The sequence below is a fragment of the Melopsittacus undulatus genome, chromosome 3 (genome assembly GCF_012275295.1).
Source record: "Melopsittacus undulatus isolate bMelUnd1 chromosome 3, bMelUnd1.mat.Z, whole genome shotgun sequence".
Lineage (NCBI taxonomy): Eukaryota > Metazoa > Chordata > Aves > Psittaciformes > Psittaculidae > Melopsittacus > Melopsittacus undulatus.
In genome coordinates, this window is record NC_047529.1 from 47,107,304 (window position 1) to 47,131,695 (window position 24,392).

General features: G+C 39.1%; 1 protein-coding gene across 1 annotated transcript in view; it reads left to right on the forward strand.

Moving 5' to 3' along the window:
* Nucleotides 1-6,095: 6,095 nt before the first annotated feature.
* Nucleotides 6,096-24,392, forward strand: part of BCKDHB (branched chain keto acid dehydrogenase E1 subunit beta) — a 120,089-nt gene continuing 101,792 nt past the window's right edge. Inside the window, exons 1-3 of the mRNA XM_034061240.1 lie at nucleotides 6,096-6,192; nucleotides 8,837-8,914; nucleotides 11,132-11,200. Coding sequence (XP_033917131.1) covers nucleotides 8,851-8,914; nucleotides 11,132-11,200 — 133 coding nt within the window. The 5' untranslated portion in view covers nucleotides 6,096-6,192; nucleotides 8,837-8,850. The remainder of the gene's footprint in view (nucleotides 6,193-8,836; nucleotides 8,915-11,131; nucleotides 11,201-24,392) is intronic.

Below are 24,392 nucleotides of genomic sequence, written 5' to 3' on the forward strand. Positions count from 1 at the left end.
CTTCTACCTGCATGTGGTAAGGTTTACAGTTGATTGTTATTTAACTCAGACCCAATGTTATTGGTCTGAATAAAAAAAGCAGATAGTCCTCTTATAAAAATAACAGCAGCAAAAATACAGAATTATGCTTTAGACTTAGGTACAGAAGACAAAATGCTTTATAAAGGTGGCTCAATTGAACAGAGATGTGAATTTCACTGTGCTCTAGGGGAATGACTAACTATGGGAAAACAGCGAGGCTTTGGCTCACTGGGTTCCTGGGACTTACTGATCCATCATACTTTTTTATTCTCCCTTTTTTAACTCCTACTGAACACAACTATACTACAAGCTGGCCAGTATACTGTAGTATATTGCCAAAACATCGGAGAGGCATTCCAGCATGTTTTCTATCCGATCTGTTGCACGGATATATTTTATCACAAGAATTCTGAATATGGGTGTCCTGGGTTCAGCAGTAGCATTAATTTTTTTTTTCTCCTTCTAGTAGGTGGTGCAGTGCTGTGTTTTTTACTTTCACCCTGGGAGCAGCACTGATGTCCTGGGTTCAGCAGTAGCAGTCATGTTTTCTTCTTCTTGGTAGCTGGTGCAGTGCTGTGTTTTGACTTTCGGGCTGGGAATGGTGCTGATAGCAGCGATGTTTTGAGTTACTGCTCAAATGTTTGGTTTGTCCAAGGACTGTCTGAGCCTCATGCTCTGCCAGGGAGGAGGGAGGCCAGGAGGAAGCAGAGACAGGACACCTGACCCAGGCTAGCCAAAGAGGTATTCCATACCATAACATGTCATAGCCAGGATGTAACTTCGAGTTACCCAGAAGGGCCGGGACTCTGGGTTTTGGAGGAGGTATTGGTCAGTGTTTGGTCGGGCAGGGTTGGGTGAGTTATGGGTCGGTGGCTGGTGAGGTGTTGTATTCTCTTCACTTATTTCCTTTATCATTATTATTATTATTATTAGTAGCAGTAGTGATTTGTGTTATACCTTAGTTATTAAACTGTTCTTATCTCAACCCGTGGGGACTACATTCTTTGGATTCTCCTTCCCAACTCTCTGGGAGTTGGGGGAGCGAGGGGGGGGGGGGAGTGAGTGAAAGAGCTGAGTGTGTGGGTTTAAACCACAACAGCTGATAACACCAATGTTTTTAGTTGCTGCTCAGTAATGTTTACTCTGACCAAGGACTTTCTGAGTGTCATGTTCTGCCAGGGAGGAGGGGAAGCCGGGAGGAAGCAGAGACAGGACACCTGACCCAAACTAACCAAAGAGCTATTCCATACCATAGCACGTCATGCCCACTATATAAGCTGGGGGCAGTTACCTGGAAGGTAAGGCAGATCATTTCTCAGTTGGGCTGGGTATTGGTGATGAGTGATTGTATTCTCTTCCCTTGTTATTTTCCTTATCATCATTATTATTGGTGGCAACAGCAGTGGTTTTTGTTATACCTTTGTTACTGGACTGTTTTTACCTCAACCCGTGGGAGTTACATGCTTTCGATTCTTTTCCCCATCCCTCTGGGAGTGGGGGGGAGGAGAGTGAGACAGGGACTGCGTGGCAGACTGAGTTTAAACCATGACAATTGGACTTCTGTGTATTTGCTTTTTGACTACTGTTTATAACATCAGTTGTAAATATATATACACATATGTATATATCTGTGAAGAATTCATCTCACTGCTCATTTCTGAATCTGAGATTTTTTTGCATACTTTCCTAATCAATAAAATGGCAGTTCTTGCTTATTAATGAACAACAACAGATATTTTAGAATTGGAGGTGTTAATATGATTATTTCAGCATGATGTCACCCAGTAGTTTCAGTATCAAGATCATAATTTTGTCCGAGCTACAGTACTTCTTCTACAAAGAAATCTAGCTACTATTTTAAGAACAGAAGTGATGAGAATCCAGCATGTTCTCAGGTAAATTGTTCCTACCTTTAATAATTCTCAAGATAAAAAATATGGTCCTTACTCCATGTACAAACTGGATTTCATTCTGACATTTTTTATTTTTTTTTTATTTTTGTGTTCTAATGATGAACTGTCAGCATTAGAAAGTATTTCCCTGTACAGATATTTCTAGACTGAGTCACAGTCTAGAATATGCTCTGTGGTTTTTCAAAGCAATTAAAACTAATTGAATTAAACTGTGGAGAGTGGGATTCTCTTTCTGTAATTATGAAACACCAAAATGCCTTATAAAAACCAGCTTCATAATGTCTTCGTGGATAGACACCGCTGTTTCTAGCACTGCTTCCCTTAAGTTTAGGAATAACTCATATCATTTAAAAATAGGATTGTCTTTAACTCAAGTGTGATCATTCCGGTGACGCGTTTAAAAATCTAAGAAGCAACTGGGGATGACAGCCACAGTTACTATTCTAGACTGACAGGGAAGCACCGTGGGTGATATGGCAGAAGTAAGTGGATGATTTCTGGTGCTATGTGCAAATGCATACAAAATCACTCTATTAAAGATCCTTTCCCTTTTTTTCTCCTGCTCTCTGCCAGACTACAACTTGGATGGCTCCAGATGCAGTGTCCCTGTTCTGAACTGCTTTTTATCAACAATATCTAAAATAATCATTTCTCTGTTAAACTGCAGAACTGTCCCAGGCATTTATGCTACCTAAGATGAAACCATTCACTTCTAAGTCCCTTTGGTCAAAATCACTGCTGCTCTGCTTTTGTTCAGTTTGTCTTCCTTGTTCCTAGGGGTAAGACTATCCTTTCCCTTAACATGTCTAATCTGTACAGGACTGACAATAAAAGCAGCCAGACCAAAAGCGGCATCTCCTCATTTCCATAGTGTACTTTAGAAAACAGCTCCTCAGTTATACATACCAAAGAAAGAGATGACAGTCTCTAACCAGCAAAATAACCTATTTGCATGAGTGAGGAAGGAGGGACGGGAGAAAACAGATCCAAATTATCGACAAATTACAGAAAATGAAGGATGAAGCAGATCATAATTAGGGTAGGAGAATGACAAAAGATAGCAAACAAAGCAAGAAAACAGCTGCAGCACCAAGACACAGTATCATGACAGAAGTGCTTACTAGGAGATCCTCTAAGAGGGGATGAATCAGCTAATTGACTGTTGGCATGGAGAACATGCTACAGAATTCCTTCAATAAAACACAGAGAGATGAGGAAAACTTACAGCAACACTACAGCATGACAAACAGAATTGATAAGAAAGCAACAGTGAAACTACACTTGAAGAAATGCAGCAGAAATCACCTGGATGCCTTCTCATCTAGAGATGGAATCTAAATAGAGCAACACCTACTGGGAAATGTGGCAAGCTCAGAAGGAGTCTAAGTTTCAGTTGCAAGCTATGTCCAAATTTTGAGAGATTTTGGAGTAGAACAGTAGGCATGGAGCCATATGCTCATGTCAGATTCCAATACTTGCAATTTGCTCTCAATTAGGTTCATGTCAATCAGAGGTAACAGCATGGACTTCAAAGGAGTTACATCTGATTAATGCTGGCATAAACTTGTCAGTAGGGTCTGCAATCATCATCAAATCCTCATTAATTGCTGTGCATGATTATTCAGAAATAATAGTAATGACTGCCAGGGTTTTTTAATGATTGTCAGCAACACTAAGGATGCACATAATGACTAATACACACAGATGGGGAATGTAGCTGATTTCGGCTCTTCAAAGTCTGCTGTATAGAAGTGGCCCTAAGTGACTGAACAATTTCTAAATAAGAAAACTGTCTTGAAAATGTAACTGAAGTTGCTGGAATATGGTAATGTACACCAGGAACAACATGGATATAATTATGACCCCATCAGAGCAGGAAGACATGAATGCTAGGACTCATCCTCACTAACATACTAGTCAGCCAAAATACATCTGGATAAACCTTTCTGATTACCCATTTGTCCTGGGTTCCATTTTTAGTATCAGTGCAAACTCCCAAGGCCATGTGGACAAACTCCTTTTTATGTTCAAAAGTTAATAATAATTTACGTGGCAAGTCTCATCTCCAGACACTTTTTCTCTTTCACCTAGGTTTGATTAGCAACTGAATGGGTGTTACTGAAGGTATTTCTTCTTTCCACCCTTCCACCATGAATGCCATAATGTCTTCTGTAGGATACTGGGCTCCACAACCATTTGTTTGCTTTTCAAGTTTCATGTATCACCAAATGTAGGAGACAGCAGTCACTGAATGAAGACAGCAATGAGAATCCTTTTTCTGCCCATGTTGAAAACTGAAGCGTCTCCTGGAATATCTGACAAAGGTTATGCCCAGATTTTATAAGTAATACAGCATGACAAAACTAACCGTACATAAACCGTACATATTGCATAGTTTACAGTTGGAGTTTAACAATGCTCTTCCTTCATCAGAGAGGCTGCTTTTCTATTGCTTGTATTAATATTCTCATCTCCTTTAGATAGTCATCAGTATTTTGCTTCCATGGAATATACTGAGGCATGTCAGAAAAACTTGTTTGATCCTATCATCTTCGGTGCTTTGTCAGCAGTCTCTAAAGATAAAGGACATGTTAAAGAGCAAGTGACTAGTCTTCCCAGCCAGTAGTAAGATAAAGGCTTTTATCTTGCATAAATCCCAATAATGAATAAATTAAACATTTTCACATAATACATAATGAAACAATGGTCTTCACTGGTCCTGTGGTCATTAAGAGGGATATTCCACAATGCCTTGGAAGTCAGACAGAAAAAAGAATATCTAATCATAATAGTGATATGTATTTCATGCTATATACGAAACCTTATATTCCAGTGTTTAAAACATGATCTTTTGCAGACTGGGTTACACATGAGCCGCCTCATTTGAAAGAGGTGATGCCATGTATACATCATTCTAGTTTCTAGTCTTTTTCTCTCAGGCAAAGTTTTGGAATTAGAGTTCTTGGAGCAGGGTAAAAATGCTATTCAGTATGGTCAGTCCTAGAGATGATATCAAGACAGACAAGAACTGAAAGGGGATTGTCACAATGTGTTGGAGGCTGCATGAAAGGTGTTGATGGAGAAGCATGTGTATGGACAAGATATGAAGCACTGGTAAAAGTGGAAGGATTGATGTAGAGGTGCCTTTCAATAGAGGCAACTGAAAGGTATCAGTGATGGACATATGGAGGAAGAAAGGCTGCAAAGGTAGAGCAAGAACCTTCACCTGGGCAATGGGAGCATCTGGGGAAGGAGTCTGAGGTGGTCACTTTGCTAAGAACGTTAGACAGAATGTTTTATAAAACCTTACAAGGAAAATACACAGGAAACTGTCATTTAAGTTGCTTTAAAAAAATAATGTAATTTTGGTATGAGCAAGAGTGTTTGGGAAAAAAATAAAGACCTTGGACAGGATGAATAATTAAATATGAGGCAGAAGTTGGATGTGCAGTTGAGAGGCGATTTCAGGCCACCTGCTCGGGTAGAATTTAAGGATTCCAGGCATTTGTTCAGTATTTCTCTCTGCTGGGATAGCAATATGAAAATCCCAGTGGAAGAAAAGCATGTTTAAGGGAAAAGTTGAAGCCTCTTGTTTCACCCACGCTTGTGACAGTACTGAGAGGCGATGCCCAGTTTCGCACTGCCCAATGCGCCCAGTGCATGTCACACCGTTACCCTCAACACCATCGGGCCAGGAAAAGCACCCGCTACTCCGCTCTGCGCCTTCTGCTGGGCCGTCCCTCACACAGACCCAAAGGCAACGGCAACGGCAACGGCAACGGCAACGGCAACGGCAACGGCAACGGCAACGCACGCGCGCACAGTTCCCCCCCCTAGCGCGTGCGTCACTCCCCACGTGCCTCAGCCGCGTGCCCAGCACGTAGCCTCACCTCCCTCACCCGCCGCGGCCCTGCCCCGCGGCGCGCCTCCCGCGCAGGCGCACTCAAACCTTCCCCTGCCCTCCCACCCCTCCACCCACCGCAGGACGGCTTCTGATTGGCCCGTCCTCCACCCGCCGCTGGCCAGTGAGGAAGCTCTCCCAGGACCCCGCCTCTGTACAACGCGCGGCGGCTTCTGACAAGGGTGGCGATGGCGGCGGCGGGGCTGGCGCTGGCGCTGCGAGGGGCGCTCCCCTCCGGAGCGGCGGCCGTGACGGTGCGCTGCCGCGGCGGGCTCTGGAGCCGCCTGCCCCCGCCCGCCCCCCGCCGGTCCGCGGCGCACTTCTCTTTCCAGCCGGACCCGGCGCCCACCGAGTACGGTGAGAGCGGGGCTGGGCCGGGGTCCAACCCGAGGCCGGGCTCGCACTCAGAGTGCTGCCGGGTCCGCCCGACCGCCGTCTTCCTGGGGAGGTGCCCGGCCCGGCTGTGGCGGAGGGGAGGGAGAAGGGTGGGCGCTTCCAGCCTCCGCCCCCTCAGGCGGCACTGACCCGGCCGGGAGAGGGGTTGTCACACTCGTCAGCCTTAAAGCTGGGGGAGAGACCCCGGGCGGCGGCGGCGGCGGCCTTGGCCTGGGTGTGTGTCCTTCGCTGTGTCCCCCGCTCTTCTACCTGCGGGTTTCGCGTGAAAAACCCTGGTTTGTAGTGAGAAGGCCCCGGATTACGGCTGGCGGGGGTGCTCCAGGCCTCTTCGGCGGCTCACGGCCCTGATGGAGTGTTTTTGGGCAGGCAGTGCAATAGCTGCAATAAGCCTACCCATCATGAGCTCAGACCTGCAAGCGCCTTCCCTGCCCCTCTTCTGTTTCATTGGTGAAGCTTCTAGTAGTAACTTAATTACTTAATCCCTCCCAGTGTTTTTTTGCATGGTTATCAATGAGGTGATAAACTTGTCGTTAAAAAAGTCTGCTGTATAGTGAAAACTTCGAGGTAATTGCCATGATCGTGTGACTGGGAGTAAACACAGATCAGTTGGAAACTGCCAGTTTAGGATGAAAGTTGGTGTTTTTGTGTCTGAGATGCAACCCTGAAAATGCTTTGTGCTGAGTTCTGGAAGAAGCCTGCCAGCTGCAGAGTAGTGGTTTCTCTCACATGAACCACACAGTCACAGGTACTACTTGACTGGATGCCTTTGGTGTCCCAGCTTGATCATTAGGTCTGACAAAACTCTTGTCAATTTCTGTTAGTCACTGAAGGCTGGAGGAATCCAAGGTGTCAAGGAGTAAAGGACTGTGTCCTGCAGGTCCCTGCTTGAGATCACAGTAAAAGAGCTCCAGTGTGTCAGGCCAGTTTTGTTGCCATATATCAATGGAAAACTATTTATTTCCTTTGAAATTCTGTGAAAAACAGTGAAGGTGAAATAAAGTTAAGTCACTACTCATCCTGATTTGCTAAGATAATGCTTCTCTAACTCCATAGTTGAAATCTGAAGGACACAATTAATTTCTCCTTTCCCAGGAGGCCTTTATTTGTAAGGAAGAACAGCAGATCAGGACAGTCAGTTTGAAGACTTTGTGACAGTTGCTTAAGCATTTATTTATAACAAACAAGCACTTATTTATAACAAATACTGGAAGATTTGTATATTATGGAAAAGATAACATAAATACTAATGTGGATAACTTGGAAAAAAGAAACAACTGCTGTTCCCCAGCTTTCTGTCGCTTGAATTTATAAATGTTGATTATTCGTAACTTTCATATAATTTGAATAGTTTCCCCATAACATGTTATTTTTTACAGTTTCCCCTTCTTAAAGGGCAGTGTAAAGTGTAACAGGTGAAGCTATCAAGTACAGAAACATATAGGAATGCAGCTACTCAGCCCTGGTGTGGCGTGACATAAGTCTTGAAGAAAATTTGCTAATGTTAATTAGCAATATAGGAAGAAGGAAAGCTTGAGAGATAATGTCACTACTGGGAAAAGAATGTTGTTTGCCTGTCTGATTTCTAACACCTGTTCTCATGTTTGTCTGGGATCATCACCTAACTGTTATTGTTTGTTTGTGTGTGGGTTCTTTTTTAATGTTTGTTTGTTTGTTTGTTTGGGATTTTTTTTAAAGTGTTGTGTGTGCTGGTAGGTAGGATTCTCCTGGGCTGCGGCTTCTAGTAATGGCTTAGATAGAGGTTTTTTTGCCAGTTAAAGAGCTACCAAATATCAGCCAGGCAATTTCTTACTCAGTTTCTGGTAAGGTGTTATTTTATTTCCTTGGAGAATCTGAGTTGGTCACAGTAGTGGGAACAGGACTATTGTTTTATTCCATCCTTGCATTCAGCCCTGTTTGTTTTTCCTTGCAGTGCTTGAGTGAAGAAGGGCATTTGGGTCTTGAAGGCTTTCTTTCAATTTGCACTCTGGAAGACTTTAATACGGCAGTCTGGTGCATTTTTTTAACTCTTTTGAGTATAGCTGTTCAGCATCAAGTTGTCTTTCTTTCCAATGTGGATTTGATACTTCTGACACTTTCTGACTGCAGTCCAGAGAGAAGGCTGATCAGAAAACTTCTGATAAGAGTCTGTAAACAGGAAAGGCTGGAACTTAAAAAAAAAAAAAGAAGTAATGAAAGAATGATAAATTAAGCTTAATAAGATCTGGTGAATCTTAGTAGAAGGGATCCTAGTCCTCAAAACAATTAAGCTTTACTATGGTTTCTTCCTTTGAAAGACTGTTTAACAGTCATTGTTCCTAGTGTTTGACTAAGCATTGCAAAGCTGCGTTTGCTCTAGCTAAGAGCATGGTTTTTGCAAAAAGGTTGAATGCAGGGCAGTAGAATTATAGTTCTTGGTATTGCAAAGTATACCATGCTCAATCCCATCCATACCGTAATTTAAATTTACTCAGCAAATGCCTCTTGGGTACTCCTAACAGGGCTCTTGTTTATGACTGTTAATGAAGTTTTTAGCTGTGCTTTGTGTTTTCTAATATACATTGTATTTTGAACCAAATTAAATTGTTAACTAATCACTTTCACACAGGTGAGACGCAGAAGATGAATCTCTTTCAGTCCATAACAAGTGCCTTGGACAATGCTCTAGCCAAAGATCCTACTGCAGGTATACTATACTTGTTAATGTCTTTTGCTTTGTGCAAATTTCCTTTTGTTTTCCCTGTTTATTAAACGTGTTTCTTGTGGCTTTAAAGTTTTCTAGCAAGTTATTTCTACACTTTGATTTCAAAGTGTTGTATTAACAGATTATTAAGGGACAGATGCTGTTGTGTGACATTTTTGGGTGACATGGTTTAGTGGGAGGTGTTCCTGCCCATGGGAGGGGGGTTGGAACTTGATGATCTTATGGTCCTTTCCAGCCCTAACTATTCTATGATTCTATGTGTCTTCTGTGGTAGCTGGGTTAATTTCACTTAAAAGTCGGGACAGAAAGATACATTGCTTAACATGCTTCTGGTATTACTGATGTGAACTGTAGTTAAGGGCAGTTTAGTTAGCTTAGTTAAGGGCACTAGCAGGTAAAGGAGTTCTAAAAATGTAAATCTTAGTTTTTAATTCCTTCAACTCTCTATGCTCAAAGAGGTTTTTAGAGACTATGTCTTCCTCACTCTGTCCATTCTTCCTTCTCTCCTTCCTGCCCTTCCTCTCCCCTACTCCAAAATTCTTTTCCAGGTTTACTGGTTTCTGTTCATCATAGTGCATAGGCAATGTAAGGTTTTTCTAGGCTTTTGCAGTCTGGATAACCTATGACTTTGAAGATGCTGGTTCATCATAGCTTGATTTGAAAGGTTTATTCTGAACTGTTTTGCGCAAAGCTTAAATTTTAATTCTTAAAAGCTCCACTTTTAATTCTTATATGTAACAGGTCTCTTGCTTCTTCTGTTGTAACAAAGTCATGATGATGGCCAGATATCTGAAAGATATGTTTATTGTTTTTTTAGTGTGCTAGTAATACTTTTTGGCACTGCTTGAACCACTGCTCAACCTGAAGTTTGACTAATTATCTCATCTGTTAGGTCAAATTCTGTGTTATCTGTCCAGTACTATGCCTGTATACATTTCCTCTCAGTCTACAGCTGTGTTATTATCACCTTTATTAAATTAAGCTTATATAAGTGTGGGTGTGCCCTTGTTTAAGTGCAGAGAACAGATTTTAGTGCAATTTCTGTAGAATCAGCCATATAAAAATAAGTAGACTGTTAGTCCAGCAGGAATCTAAACTCACGTATAATCTTTAGCCTTTTAGTCACTCTGAGTTTCTGGTCTTGCTCCTCAGCTTTCCTGCGTTAGATCTTTGCAAAGCTCTTTGCAAGACCATGTTGGAGTTCTACAGTCCAGCCTTGTCTTTTGTCAGTATCATGCTGCTTAATGAGTTAATGAGTATTTCATGCAATAGAAAGAATGTTCTTCATATGTTTTTAGTTGCATGGGAATTGAGCAACTGTTGTTTAAGTAGTGGAAATCCTCATATTTGTGTTGATGAGAATGAGAATCTGTCCAGGAAAATATTTTCAGTGGCTGACCAGAATAACTAAATCCAGGCAAATTTGCTGATATCAGCATTAAATGGGATTTTACTTTTTATGTCAGCTGGCTCAAAAGTGAGTAGTCATATGGTCATGGAAAGGTCTTGCAAAGATTTTAAATACATAAACCCTGAAACAAATTAATATTAAAAATTAATTAGATGACCTAGGGGTACACTTCAGTCATATACTCCATGACTGCATTGGTTTTACATCATTATACAAGTTGTTTTTCTTTAAGTGGTGTCATTTACATGATTTTCAGAAATGTGTTTTAGTTCCTTTTAGTGCCTCCAACCAGAAATGTATTTAAACAAAAATACTATTTGAAAGATAAGGAGTCTAACTTACTCTTTTTTTGCTCTTTAGAATATCTAGGGTATCAAGAGATCTGGGGATTATCAGAACTGATCCCAGTTCATGCAAGCTGCTATTTGTAATACTGCTTCTTAAGAGCTTTTAAGCTTACATGCTTAAAAAAATTGAAATGGACAATACTTATTTCCGTGAATCAAATAACAGCACCATATTAAGAAAAATTAAACATCATTATTCCATAAATTCAAAGGAAAAATAAACAAACACAAGATTAGTTGATTTGAAGCTAAATTTTAAGGGCAATTACTTTTAGAGATAATTCTTTACTGGCTACATCACTTGCGCTATAAGGTTAGTGGTTTGAATACTGAGAGTTACCCTGGTCTTATGTTAGTGTCTCAAAAACCTTTGAAAGGAGTTCATTAAAAGTAAGATGCATTGGAGTAACATTAGCCTCCTCTACTGTTCTTATTTTTCAGTAATATTTGGTGAAGATGTGGCCTTTGGTGGAGTCTTCAGGTGTACAGTTGGCTTGCGAGACAAATATGGTAAGTTAACTTTTAAATCTGACATTTTGATATTAGCTTCTCTGTTCTTTTGTACCCCTCTGTGGTTTGTGGGAGAAGAGCATGTGGGAGAGAAGCCCTGTAAATGAACTTACGTTTTCCTTTTTGTCCTTGGAAAGAGAAAATTTTTGAATGTATTGCCAGTTATGTAAGCTTTCAAAGCTTTCAAAACTTGCTGACATAATTTCTGGAGTCTTCTCTTTATTCAACTAACTTTATCAATGTAACTTTGTATTTTTTTTTAACTGCAGTTGGACTGGATATTCATAATGTGGCCCCATTTAATTACTGTAATCAAATTAAAGCCTCTTAGCAATGATACATGGTGATGTTTTTTTGTCCCATCTGTCAAGAAGTGAAAGAATTACATTAAAACAGGTTTTAACTCTGGAGGACATGAGTTACTGTCAGCTTGGAGATCACCATGATCCACATCTTTCTTTTGGAGTGAACCATAAAAGGGAGAGGAGAAAGGCTATACTTTTAAGATGTTTTAAAAACATAGTGTCGTGGTTTAAACCAAGTCCGCACACAGCTCGTTCACTCACTCCCCCCCCTTGCTCCCGCAACTCCCGGAGAGTTAGGAAGGAGAATCCAAAGAATGTAGCCCCCATGGGTTGAGATAAGATCAGTTTAATAACTAAGGTATAACACAAATCACTACTGCTACTACTACTACAAATAATAACGATAAAGCCAATAACAGGTGAAGAGAATACAACACCTCACCAGCCACCGACCCATAACGCACCCCACCCTGCCCGACCGAGCACCAATCGATACCTCATTCATCCCCCCAGAGCTCCAGCCCTTCTGGGTCTCTCCTGGTTACCTCCTGGGTATGACATGCTATGGTACGGAATACCTCTTTGGCTAGCCTGGGTCAGGTGTCCTGTCTCTGCTTCCTCCTGGCCTCCCTCCTCCCTGGCAGAGCATGAGCTCAGAAAAGGCCTTGGACAAACCAAACATTTGAGCAGTAACTCAAAACATGCTTGTTATCAGCAACCGTTCCCAGCCCGAAAGTCAAAACACAGCAATGCACCAGCTACCAAGAAGGAGAAAAATGACTGCTATTGCTCAAACCAGGATACATAGCCACATTGTTGTCTTGTTTTTCTCTCTCAGTTATTATGTGGATGTTTTCTCACACTCTGTTTTATATGCTAATATTCAAATAGTTTAGTTGTGCCTTTTATTAGCAACAATCATTAGTGCTGCATGTTGAGGTTAAGAGTTCTGTAACTCTACTTTAAAAGACAAAAGGAATGAATTTTATGTTGTTAGGCTGTTGGTTTTCTTTGATGTAAGAAAGTAATATAATGGAATGAAGGAAAGACATTATTTAATTCCTTTATATCATTTTATTGGTGGTGTATTCAAAAGTGCTGTTCAAAATCTGTGATAGCCTATGTCCATGCCCCAGTTTGCAGAGGCTACTGTTGGGATAGGCACTGTTGAGGGAGTGCAAAGAGTTATTTACATTGAGTTAGTCAGTATGACAAGCAACAGTTACAGCATATCAGCAGCTTAGCTAGGATCAGGTTTATTTTGTGGGTGTAACAACAAAGGATTTTTATAAGATCTTTTAATAAGATAAGTCATTCATAAAATGACTTTGGGAATATTTGGAAAGAGCTCCTTTAAACTATAAGAGGTAACATAAGAAATTGTGGAAGTACTCAGATGAACACTGAACAATGACTAATGAAAGCTAGTATTGCTATTTGTTCAAAAGGGGTACTGATCTCTTTATTGTAAATAAGAGGATAGATTTGATAAGCAAAAATTAAGAAATGCTGTTGTTTCATGTAACTGTAAAACACAGTGGGTGGGTACATGAAGTGCTGGTAAGATCAAATTAACAAGGTACAGAACTGTCTCTTCATATTCATTCAGAGCATTGCAAAGATTGTATTTGATAGAGGAAAGTGTGTTAACTTTTGATAGAGGAAAGTGTGTTAGCTAGATGAGGAGAAATTTGAAAAGGTTTTGCTGGTTTCTTCCTCAAATAAAAATAAGTTTCTCTTACAGATTCATTACAGAAAGATCCTCCTAAGATCCATTTGTCCTGCAAATTCTGAGATTTAGGTCTGGATGAGAAGTGAACTGAAGATGCTGATAGCGTTTGAGAGAGAAGGGCATGGAGAAGGCATGAAAGAAAATATGGGTTCTTATGCTGCTAATTAGATGGCCAGAAGTAAATGAAAGCAGTTATTTGAAATACAAGTTTTGACAGAAAGAGAACCCTGAAGGTAACCTCAGTTTAAGGGTTATTTATATAACAGTAATTCAGCTTTAAGGTAGGTTAGATGACACAGGTAACTTGGCTTCTTCATGAACAGCAAAATCCCATAGAAAGCTGCAGTGGCTGAAGAGGGGATGGTAAAGCTGAACTAGAGGATGTACTGAAAGTGCAGTTACAATGCTGAAAAGAATCAGGAAAGACAAAATGCAAAAACTGAAGGAATGCAAAGTTTTGAGAGAGGAGTGGCTATCTATCTAAGTGTTGTCCTAGAGATTAAATAAGGTTTGAATGCAACACTTGTTTTATGCAAAAGCTAAGAGTCCATGTAAAATGAGGAGGAATTCCAGAAGGTATAGATTAACAAGCAACATTGTAGATCTTACCTGTATGAGGAAGATAACATATACTTACTGACTCTTCTTTCCTTGTTCCCCTTCTGCATTTACCATCAAAATAATAATAACAGGAGATATAAGTGATATGGAATTGTTTCTGTATGTTCATGTAAAATATGAAGGAATTAATTTTTTTTCGCTTTTCTCCTGGAAGAGGAAGGTTGGTGTTCTGGTCTTTTTTTTCTACTCCCCCCAGGTAATAAATATCACTAGGTGGCAGTCTATGCTTACAAATAAGTTATTTTGATGCAAACGGATAGTTCCTTTTCAAACACTTTTATAGAGGTCAAGGTCTAAATATCACCTAATATTATAGAAGGGAGAATTTAGTAGATTAATACTCAGTAGTAGTAGTAGTACTATACAGATGTTGGTAGCTATCCATACTGTTACTGGGGAGATAGAGAAGAAATTTGCTTTTAGGATACATCTGTCATCACATCTAAACCCTTTTTTTAATTTTTTTTATTATTTTTGTTTTATTTTTTTTTGCCAGGAAGGCAATTTAAGCCCTAGTATAGAGTAATGTTGTAATATAAACACAGGTAGAGGCCTATACTACGAAGTGAAAAAAGTCAGGCACATTGACCTTGTAAGGAAATAATACCTAATATTTGATTGGATTAATTTTTGACATGCTGACTGGATTTTGTTTGAAAATGTTTAATTGAGGATTCATATGTAAACAAGTCAGTATGTGGAAGCTTATTTTGCACAATAGCCATGACTTAGGTTAGTATGTTTCTTCCTATACATCTGGTGTATAGGAAATGGGCAATTCCATTTTCTTCTGGCATTACTTTGCTGCTCATGATCCCTTTGCATTAACTGAATGCTTAGAAATCCATTGCTGTATAATTCTCCATCCTGAAAATGACTAGAGTCCCTGAAGTTTTTATGTGGAGAGTTACTTTTGGATAAGGGATGAAAAATAAGTCTTGTACAGTTTTTTTTCCTTTGTCCCCTCTCTCTGCTCTTGCAAACTGGAAAGCATATTCTTATTTTATTTCTTGTCTCCTTTCCAATACCCCCAGCCACTTTTTTGATTGTCACCATTTTGCAGAGGTTGCATACTCTAACCTGTAAAGTATCCTTATTGAAGTAATGAATGTCTGCCATTCCATAGTCCTGCTGTCTGGAGATGTGTCCTGTGTCTGTAGCAAACATGTAAACTGCAGGATTGATAGACTGCTTCCTTGTCTACTGTACTTTGTAACCTAGTTAATGTGTGCAAACATGTTTTCATGTCTGTGTTTTTTTTTTGTGTTTTTCTCGCCTTTTATTTTTTTTTTTTTTTTTTTTTTTTTAACCACAGGGAAGTACATTATTATTTTTGTCTTTTGAAGAAAATTCTATCTGCATGAAATAGCTTGTACCTTTATCTTTGAGTCTGCAAATGTATTTGAAACAATGATGTTGGAGTGTGAATACATGTCCTATCGCTCTGCCAGAAGTGTGAAATAAAGTTGCAGCATGTAAAGATCAGTATTATCCACATGACAAAAACAGAGAGGAAATTGGCGTTAGGGATTAGATGACAGGTGGTAAAGAAATGGGAGAAAAAACCCAGAGGGTAAGGTAAAAATGGAGAAAGTAGGCAGAAGGAAAGACTGAGAAACAAGAATAGCAGAAATAGTGATTGACAATAAAGGCTACTTGAAAGAACGCCAGGGAAAGTGTGTTTTTTTTTTTTGTTTTGTTTTTTTTTTTGAATGATCTCTCTGACATTCTCCAAACACTTAGACCTTGAGGACTTCCTTACCTATAAGTGCCTCTGTGTAGTCATCTGCCTCAGTCAAGATGTATCTTTAATACTATTCTGGTATATTTTTGAAGGGAGGCTCTAACGTGCACTTACTGCAATGTCAAAAACCTTTTCTTAGTGAACATAAAGATCAAGAGCTTTATGACTATTTCAAAGCTTAATATTCTGAGAATGTGGAATAGGAGCAGTCTTTTCTCAGGACTCTCAGAATCCAACAGGCAGGTCTTTCCCTATAACAGTGTTTTGGGAGACTGAGTTTATCTGTTTGTGCTCACTTTTATAGATGAGATTTGGGTAGGTGATAGAAAACAAACTCAGAATAATTGGAGTAATTGAACGAATTTTAAAAATTGGAATCTTAGATTGTGTTACTGCCCATGCTTGTTATCATGTCAAAAAGTAATACACATCTTTAGTAATTCATGTCTCTGTGCTAACAGTTATTTATGTATAGGCTTTCCAATACTACAGCTGTTTGTAGCTCTTACCAATTACATGCAGATAATATTATAGGTGCACAAATGTGTATGTATGTGTTTGGATAGTGTGTTTCAGTCAAGCTACATTTTACTCAGATGCTGGAAAGTTATTATTCTTGCCAAAACGTTTGCACTATAGAGAGGAAAGTTGACCTAGTAAAGAAACGTGAAGGACTAAAACTTAGTTTTTTATGTTGCTAAGATTCAAGCAAGTTTGAATAGCCAGGGAACCATCAGTTTCCCCTTACAACAGGAATAGTGTTTGAGCCTTATATCTCTTTATATAGGCAGATTGCAGTTTATTTTAGGAACTGTTTTTGTTGGTATATGTGATGTCTAATTAGAGTTCATTAGAGCTTTTCATGTTTCTTACTCCAGTCACTTCTGTAGTCCTGCTGGCTACACTATCTGACACAAGCCAGGATGCCTTTGGCCTTGTCCACCTGGGCACAAGCTGGCTTCTGTTGAACTGGCTGTCAGTCTGCACCCCCAGGTCCTTTGCCACCAGGCAGCTCTCCAGCCACTCTTCCCCAAGCCTGTAGCATTGTACGGGGTTGCTGTGAGCCAAGTGCAGGAATCAACACTTTGTCCTTTTGAACAGGCCCATTGGTCCAGCCTCTCTATATCTCTCTGTAAAGACTTCCTACCCTCAAGGAGATCAACGCTCCCACCCAACTTGGTGTTGCCTGCAAACTTACTGAGTGTGGACTTGATCTCCCACCACATAGCAGCCTGCATTTCTCTTTCATGGCGTGTCTTTCTGTTTGAGACCAAGGGAGTCTAGGTGTCTGCTTAAATTAGATTCCTAGTATTTGGGTGCCTGATTAGATTACTGGGTAAGTTTTTTGAGCTATTGGATTTATTTTTTTTAAATGAGATTTTTGTTTTTTACTTTTCAGTAGAGATGTCTTGGATAATGCCATTTTAGTTCATTTGCAGCTATTTGAAAATATGGCTAGAATGTGAATGCTTTCAATGGAATTCTTTATTTCAAAGATTCTCTCAGTTCCTGGAAGATGCCACTGTGGTGTTTCCCACCAGAAGTAAGTGCTTGCCCAGTGTAGAAGACACTTGTCTTCAGTTCTGTCACTGGGGAGTTTTGAACTTATTCCCAAAAGAGCTGGCTAAGATATCAAAGCTGATCTCTGTAAAGATGCAGCAGAAATAATTTTGACAGCAGTTGGTCTTTTGAAACGTTTTGGAAGGGATTTGTCTTATGCTCATGTGATTCATTTGTCACTGTTTGCAATCTTCTGTGTGATAGCAGAGTGAACAAGAGGAAGATAGCTTTCCTCTTTTCTGCATTAATGTTCCATTACTGGTTGGCCTTTCACTCGTGCTTTTATTTTTGTCTGTTCTGGTTTCTTTCAGCTATCTGTTTGGTCTCTTTTATTGCTGTCCTCCTCTGTTTGTCAGTGCGTACAGACACATACTGCCCACAGCAGCTTATGCTACTCTCATACGAAGTCAATTAGAACAAAATGGTTTTTATAAGGTTTCTGTATAACATTGCTAATATGTTCTGCAGTGATACTTGCTGCCTATATTAGCAGTATGGTGTTAACTGTCCGTTTGTGGCATGCTTTAGTCCCCAAGTCCTTTTCTGTTAACTTCCGTGCAGGCAGTAATTGCCTCTTTTCCAGGTGGACAATTCATAAAGTGAAACTCAGTAAGAGCAAGTGTGTGTCACTCTTATATGTAGGATAAAACAAAATAAATCTCAGTTCATTTCCTTTCAGGTAATTCTGAATGGTTAGAAACATTCATACTTGTGGATAGTAGTAAATGAGGAATAAGCATCTAAAATAGGTGTCCTTTTATGGAGTAGAAAGGGTGCAATAAGTACAAACAAGTAACCTGAAGTTTTATTACTTTCTTGCCCTGTTCTGTTCAAGCATATAGGCTTGTTTTATAAATAATCTTCCTATGCTGTATTATTTTGATGCAGCTAGAAGTGTAGATAAAGTTGGTAGGATTTTTTTGTTTCTTTCAACCCATCTTTTAAACCTCCCCAAAAAAGTGTAAAATAGATGGGGAGCAGATTGTAAACAGTAATTAGTGTCTGTTCACTTTGTCTGGGATATCTTTCAAATTGGAAAATCACAGGGAAAAAAATAAAAAAGAAAATTAAGAAAAGAAATAACACTTGTTTTGGATCCCATGAGGGTGGGAGAAGTTGAGTCTAAGATCCCCCATGTAGAAAATTTCCAACACATCAAAAAGCAAGTGATTGAACTGCAAATGAAACCAAGAAAATAATACCTAATGTCAGAATGACTTAGTCACGTTAGCAATCAGCAATCAGCTGGATGCTTTAAAAATGATTGTATTTATCACTTCCATATTTGTTTTCCTCTACTTTCTGCCTGCCTTAGAGATTAGAGCTCTGAAGCACAGGGCATGGTTTTGAACAGCTGGCAAAGGCTGTTTCTTAGCCTTCAGAGATCAAGATTCTCTGGCTTCCCTACACACACAGTACCACTGGATGATTATTATTATGGTTTGAAGATTTTTTATTACTGGTTAGTTTTCTCTGGACTCTGCTTGCTGCAACTGCAGGATATGGACCATCCAAAACTGGATACTTTGTGTCTTACTGAGTAAATCCCTGTTATTTACAGCTTTCTATTGATACTTCTCACAATAATGCTAGCTTGTTTTGTAGCAGTAATGCTTATTTACAATGTCTAATCCACTATAATCCCTAGTTGTTATTCTGCAGACTTTGTGCCTGAGGTGTAAACACCTGCGTGTTTTCAGGAAACACTTCATTCTCAGTAAATGAGTTATTTGTTTATAGTAAACTAATTCGGGTTTTTTACTTTATTTGGCCAGAAGATGGCTGTACCTAGCCATGCCCAAGAGACATCAGCGTTTCTAAAGTTGCAGTAGTCATTCTTTGAAGAGAAGTACTTACCTGAACACAGTGTTATTTTATGAGCTTCAACTGTAGAAAACTCCTGAAGGCAAGTTTTGTGTTTAAGTGAAAGTGGCTATGGAGGAAAACATGGGTGAGAACATAAGGTTGTCCTCAGGTTGTTATGGCAGTTATTGAAATTTATTGGCTAAGGATTGGATATACTTACAAAAACTGCTTAATGTCCTGATGGCTTTTAGTAGCATGAAATAGTGGGAGAACCAACCTTTTGAAACTCAGCTAATATTGGTAGAAATAATGTGGGTTTTTTTTAGGATTTATTTTTTTTTTTAATTCTAATAATTTGCATCCAAAATCTCTAAAATACTTTAAAATGTTTATATTATAAATCCCTTCTGTTAACAATTCCAGGAAATTGTTTATTGTGGAGACTTCACAGCATGTTACTGTCAAGGGAGCAGAGATCTGTCAGTGGAGGTTCTGGGTCTGTTCTTGTGGTGCCAACATTATAGTGCAAGAAGTATAGGAGCATATTTTGGATGGGTCCTGAAATGCAATGTATTAAGGCAGCGTGTTCTGCCTCCCAGGAGCTATTAGTGGGTTGGCATTAACTTCAACAGGTGGGGAGACACACCATTTTTTTTCTTTGAGATTTTTATCAATAATCGTGGAGTCTTTTGCATGCTTTAGGAACATAGGAATATACTATTATAGGGAGAAGAAACTCAGCCCAAAGCAGCATCAGGAATAAGTGTTAGGGGTTTATTGAATAAAGAGAAAACATTAGCGTAGTGCTTCAGAAGCAGACTGAAAGCTTGTTGGAGAAGCACTGTGCTTCCTCTTCTATGCAGATGCTGGTCCATCATAACATATTGCACATGGTAGAATAAAGTAGCTCAGAATTTTTGACACAGTGGACTTAAGCCGAGGGTGGAACATTTTATTCAGAGTTAAAAATGACTAGTTCTTGTGTGCAGATCGAGGAAAATGTAAGTAGTCTGGAGTTGGATTATCCTTGTTTCTTTGTGGATGGATTTAAGACGGAGAGTTCTGCAGCTTGCTTGCCTGGTTCTTCCAGAGCAATTGGCACGATCTGGATTTTGTTCTGATTTATATGAATGTCTTTGAACATTAACATCTGTAAAACATGTTCCAGACTCATTCCATGATAGAACATTTTGTTCATTTTGATCTTAAATAGCCAATTCTTAAGATTACAGCTAGGAAAAAAAAAGTGAATTTGAGAACTTCATGCAATGTCCTGTTACACTGTTTGTATCTGTGGCATACTGATATAAACCAGTTGGTGTCAAAACTAGATAGATTTTTATTTTTATTTTGGTTTTATTCTTTTATTGTTCTGATAGTGTGCCTAGTATGACAACATTTTGTTTGGGACTAACATTTAGTATGTTTCTTTTTATGTATTGTAAACCTGCTTGAGAGAAAGGGATGTAAGTTTCAATATAGAACTTGATACTCAGTACAGGGCTTGTTCTAACACATTTTTAAGGTATTTCAAGATGCATTGCTGGGCAAAAAAGTATGTGCCACTGAACTTTATAAATGAAATTTTTAACTTCAGAAAATACTTTCAGTGAAACATGTAAAAGTAATATTTTGTAACACAGTGTCAAGGAGGATGAAACTTTATGTATTAAAGGCACAAGATGGAATCGATGAATGTAAACATATTTGCAGTCTGTGTTAATACCAGGTTTGCAAGCACAGGTTGTTTACCTTGTTTTAGATATTAGTCTTTAGGCCTTTACTATTCCTTAGGTAGAATTTAGTGATTCTCAATTTCTTTGGATAGTCCTGTGATCAGTATGCTCTGTTTCATTTGTGCCCATCGTGTCGCACTAATTTAGCATGTCTGCTGCTTTTTCTACCTCTGAGTGTAGTGATACGAGTGTGTTATCATCACTTTGGTTTAAAAAGGTGCTGCAGACTTGATTATAGGGAGTAGAACTCTCAGTTTTCTTTGAAGTAATTTTCTAGAAATATAGAAGGGTCAAAAAAGGCAAGTCTAAGACTACTATCCAAGTCCAGTCAGTTGCCTAAGCAGGTTTGCATCAGAAGCACCCTGAGGAGCTGGTTAAACTTCATTAAACGTGGTTCAGAACCATCTTCCAGTGGCCGTGTTAACATTACATGCTAGTCATTTATCATAAAAAATCTTTTTATTTATTTTTTTCTGATTTGTAGAAACATTAAATCCTCAAAGCTTGGTAAGGTGTTTTCACACTTTATAGAGCACCACGTGTAGATCAATTGATTGATTTTTCTCTTACATGTGCTTTGCATTATTAAGGGATTGGCATGGCTACAAGTGAGATACTTGAAATGCTTTTAATTTCTGCAGATTGCTGCTCATTCAGCACTTTGTTCCTAAGTACTTCTTTAGCACCATTATATCTTTGCTATTGTACTCAGAACAGTTGCTTCACAACTCAGGATAGATCCAGCACGCTTTCAAATTTCCTAGAAAGTATTTCTACACTGCTGATACTGAGTAGTGTGGGAGAGGCTGCCTTGTATTTGACACAGTTTTGCTCATTCCTCGGTTTGTCATCCGAATAGTGTACCCAGCCTATTACAGCAGGGTTTTCATTAACACGTTGTATTATTTAGCTTTGGTAACTGTTACACATATTTTCCTGTTGGATATCTTGTCATGTGTAATGTTGCAAATAGTGTGAAAATACATAGAACTGACCTAAGGCTCTTAACTAAGGCACGATATATCAGCTTTATTTATACCCTTTATATTAGTCTTATTTATCAGCTTTATTTATACTTATAAATATACAAGAGTTTGGTAGATGTTGATTTTAAGGCATATCTTTGCAAGTAAGCATTCTGTCATCTGGTACAGCTTCACATGTCTATAGTCATGCTTTTCTGTAAGTATGCTTCTCACACAGCAGGTTTTTTTTTGTGGTTGAACAAGGAATGTTATTAATCATAGCTGAAGTAACACTTGAATGCCTTGGTGTGGTTAGGCACTGGGATTTTTTTCTTTAGGCTGATACAAGTGGATATATGAGCCAGATGATCAGAAGGAATTCAGTGTGGAGTGAGCTACCTGCATAGTCATCAGTAAAAAGATTCTGGTGAGCAAATCTGCCACTTTGATGTAAGCTGCTTATTGAATACTTTTCTAGCAGTGTGGAGCTGAATCAGCTCTATTTTATCAATGTCATGAAATGCTTCCATCAACAGGACAGGCACAGACATAAAAAAATTTGGGCAGTCAGCATGTAACCCTGCTTAGGACTGTTAATGAGTCATAGAATCATAAGGGTTGGAAGGAAAAGACCTTGAAGGTCATCTGGTCCAAATCAATACCCAACATAGAGCCGGTTCAGGTTGTTTGTGGTCTTGTCCAGATGAGTTATGAGTATGTCCAAAGAAGGAGCATTTGCAACCTCACTGGGCAGCTTGTTCCAGCATTTGACTACTGTCATAATTAGTTTTTTTTTCCTCTTATACATCCTCAGTTTCCCTTTCTGCATCATTCTTTCACTGTGTACCTGAACGGAATCTGATCTTCCCTTGGTTATACTACTGCTTGGCTGCTTTTCATCATGGAAGGATTAAATGACATGCAAGGTTATCAGCATTTGAAGTTATGCCAAAGCTTTGCATCAGCCTTACCTGACCCTTACTGTTCTCACTTCTTTTCTGAGAAAGGGAGATAGTTAAATAATACATTTTAATATTTCTGTTTTTTTTTCTTTACCTTTCAATGGGATGCTAGGTTTTTTACAAATGTCAGGAAATCTGAAGTGGAGGAGAGGGTCAAAAAGCAAGTTTCCCCTATTTGCTTTAGGAAGGTAGAGCTCTTTATAAATAAATTCATGGGTCTTCCCTCATCTAGGAAGTCATAAGCTGGACAGTTGAGTAAATGCTTAATGTTATGTTCATGCTGTGAGCAGCCTTAAGAATTTACTAAGTTTTGCTAGAAAGCAAGTTTCCTTTCTTTCCAAATGCACAATTCAGTAACTGTGCAGATTATATGAACTTGTAGATAGTTGAGGACATTGCTCCCTGGCCATGCTAACGTGTTCTTTATACGTAGCAGTTCTCCTGCCTCTGATATTGTTTAGGGTCTTTGAGAATGGGGATTAAATGAAAGTGCAATAAACATGCTTTTCACCTAAGGCAGTCTTGGAGAAGAGGAGGTGAAAGTGGAGTTTGGATCTGTGGAGTTCTCGGGGAAAAAAATGCACTCTCTTGAGTAAAAGAATGATGTGGTGAGAACACTGTGAGCTAGAACTGTTAGTTCAAGTATGTGTGTCTATTCAAATGTATGAATGCTTTGGAATTAGTAACTGGAGGAGACTTGAAAGGAACAATTGCCCTTCAGCTGTTCTTAATTTCCAATTTACTTGAAGTACTCATCAGAAGTATGGGTTATGTCAGTGGAATAAATTAGAAACCTGTGAGGAATTCTTGTTCTTACCAGTTACCTGTCAGAACAGGTGTCCTTTTTTCAGGGCAATACTGTGGTGATTAGTGCTTCAGAAGGGTGCTTTCTTCTGTGCAAGTGATTTTATTTTTATTTTTTCTTCCCCAAATAAAGCTTTATTAAGACTCCTTTTAGCAAGTGAAACTGAGTAAGAAAGCTTTATCAGTGATTTGACCTTTATAAAACTTCTAGCTAGAAGAAGTTGGGTCATTGATTGCAGAGTAGAGTATGATAGCAAATTTAGCAGCCGCAGCATAGGAAGCAGCTAATTTGGTTTAGTGCATGCAAATCTCTGTGCTGGTCCCATGCTCAGTTGCTCACAGATTTCTGATTAATTAACTAATTTATGTATCTTAATTGCCATAACGTGACTTTCTAGAATATTTAAGGAAAATGTAATGGCAGTCTGCCATAGAATTAGTGGCCAATTAATCAAAATTTGAATGGATTTTTTATTCAAAGTAACTGAATATTGTCATTCTTTTCAAAACATCCACACAATGAATTTTGTGTGTGTGTATATGTGTTTGTCCTACAATCAACACTACTCATTGCACTTGGCTTGAAACTTTTTACATTGACTTCAGTGGGAGTTGAGACCTGCCTGCTTAGCCGTATAGGCTGTTCTGATCTACACCAGAGGAATGGCTGACTCCTTGAAGTCTGCTGTGAGTGTATGGGCATATACAAATGTTCTCAGCTCAGTCTGTACATCTCTTGTAGGGTACAGAATTGGGAAAGAACTGGAAGGGAGTAAAGCTTAATTCTGTAAACTGTGTTATTTTCACACAGTAGGTAAAATTCATCATAAGTTTTAAGCTACTTACAGATGAAATCCTTTTCATTTCATACAATTTTTATCTGTTATGTAGGTGAAATGATCTATTTTAACATTGGGCAGCTCTGGAAAAAGCAGCTTTTTAAATGACATGGGGTGT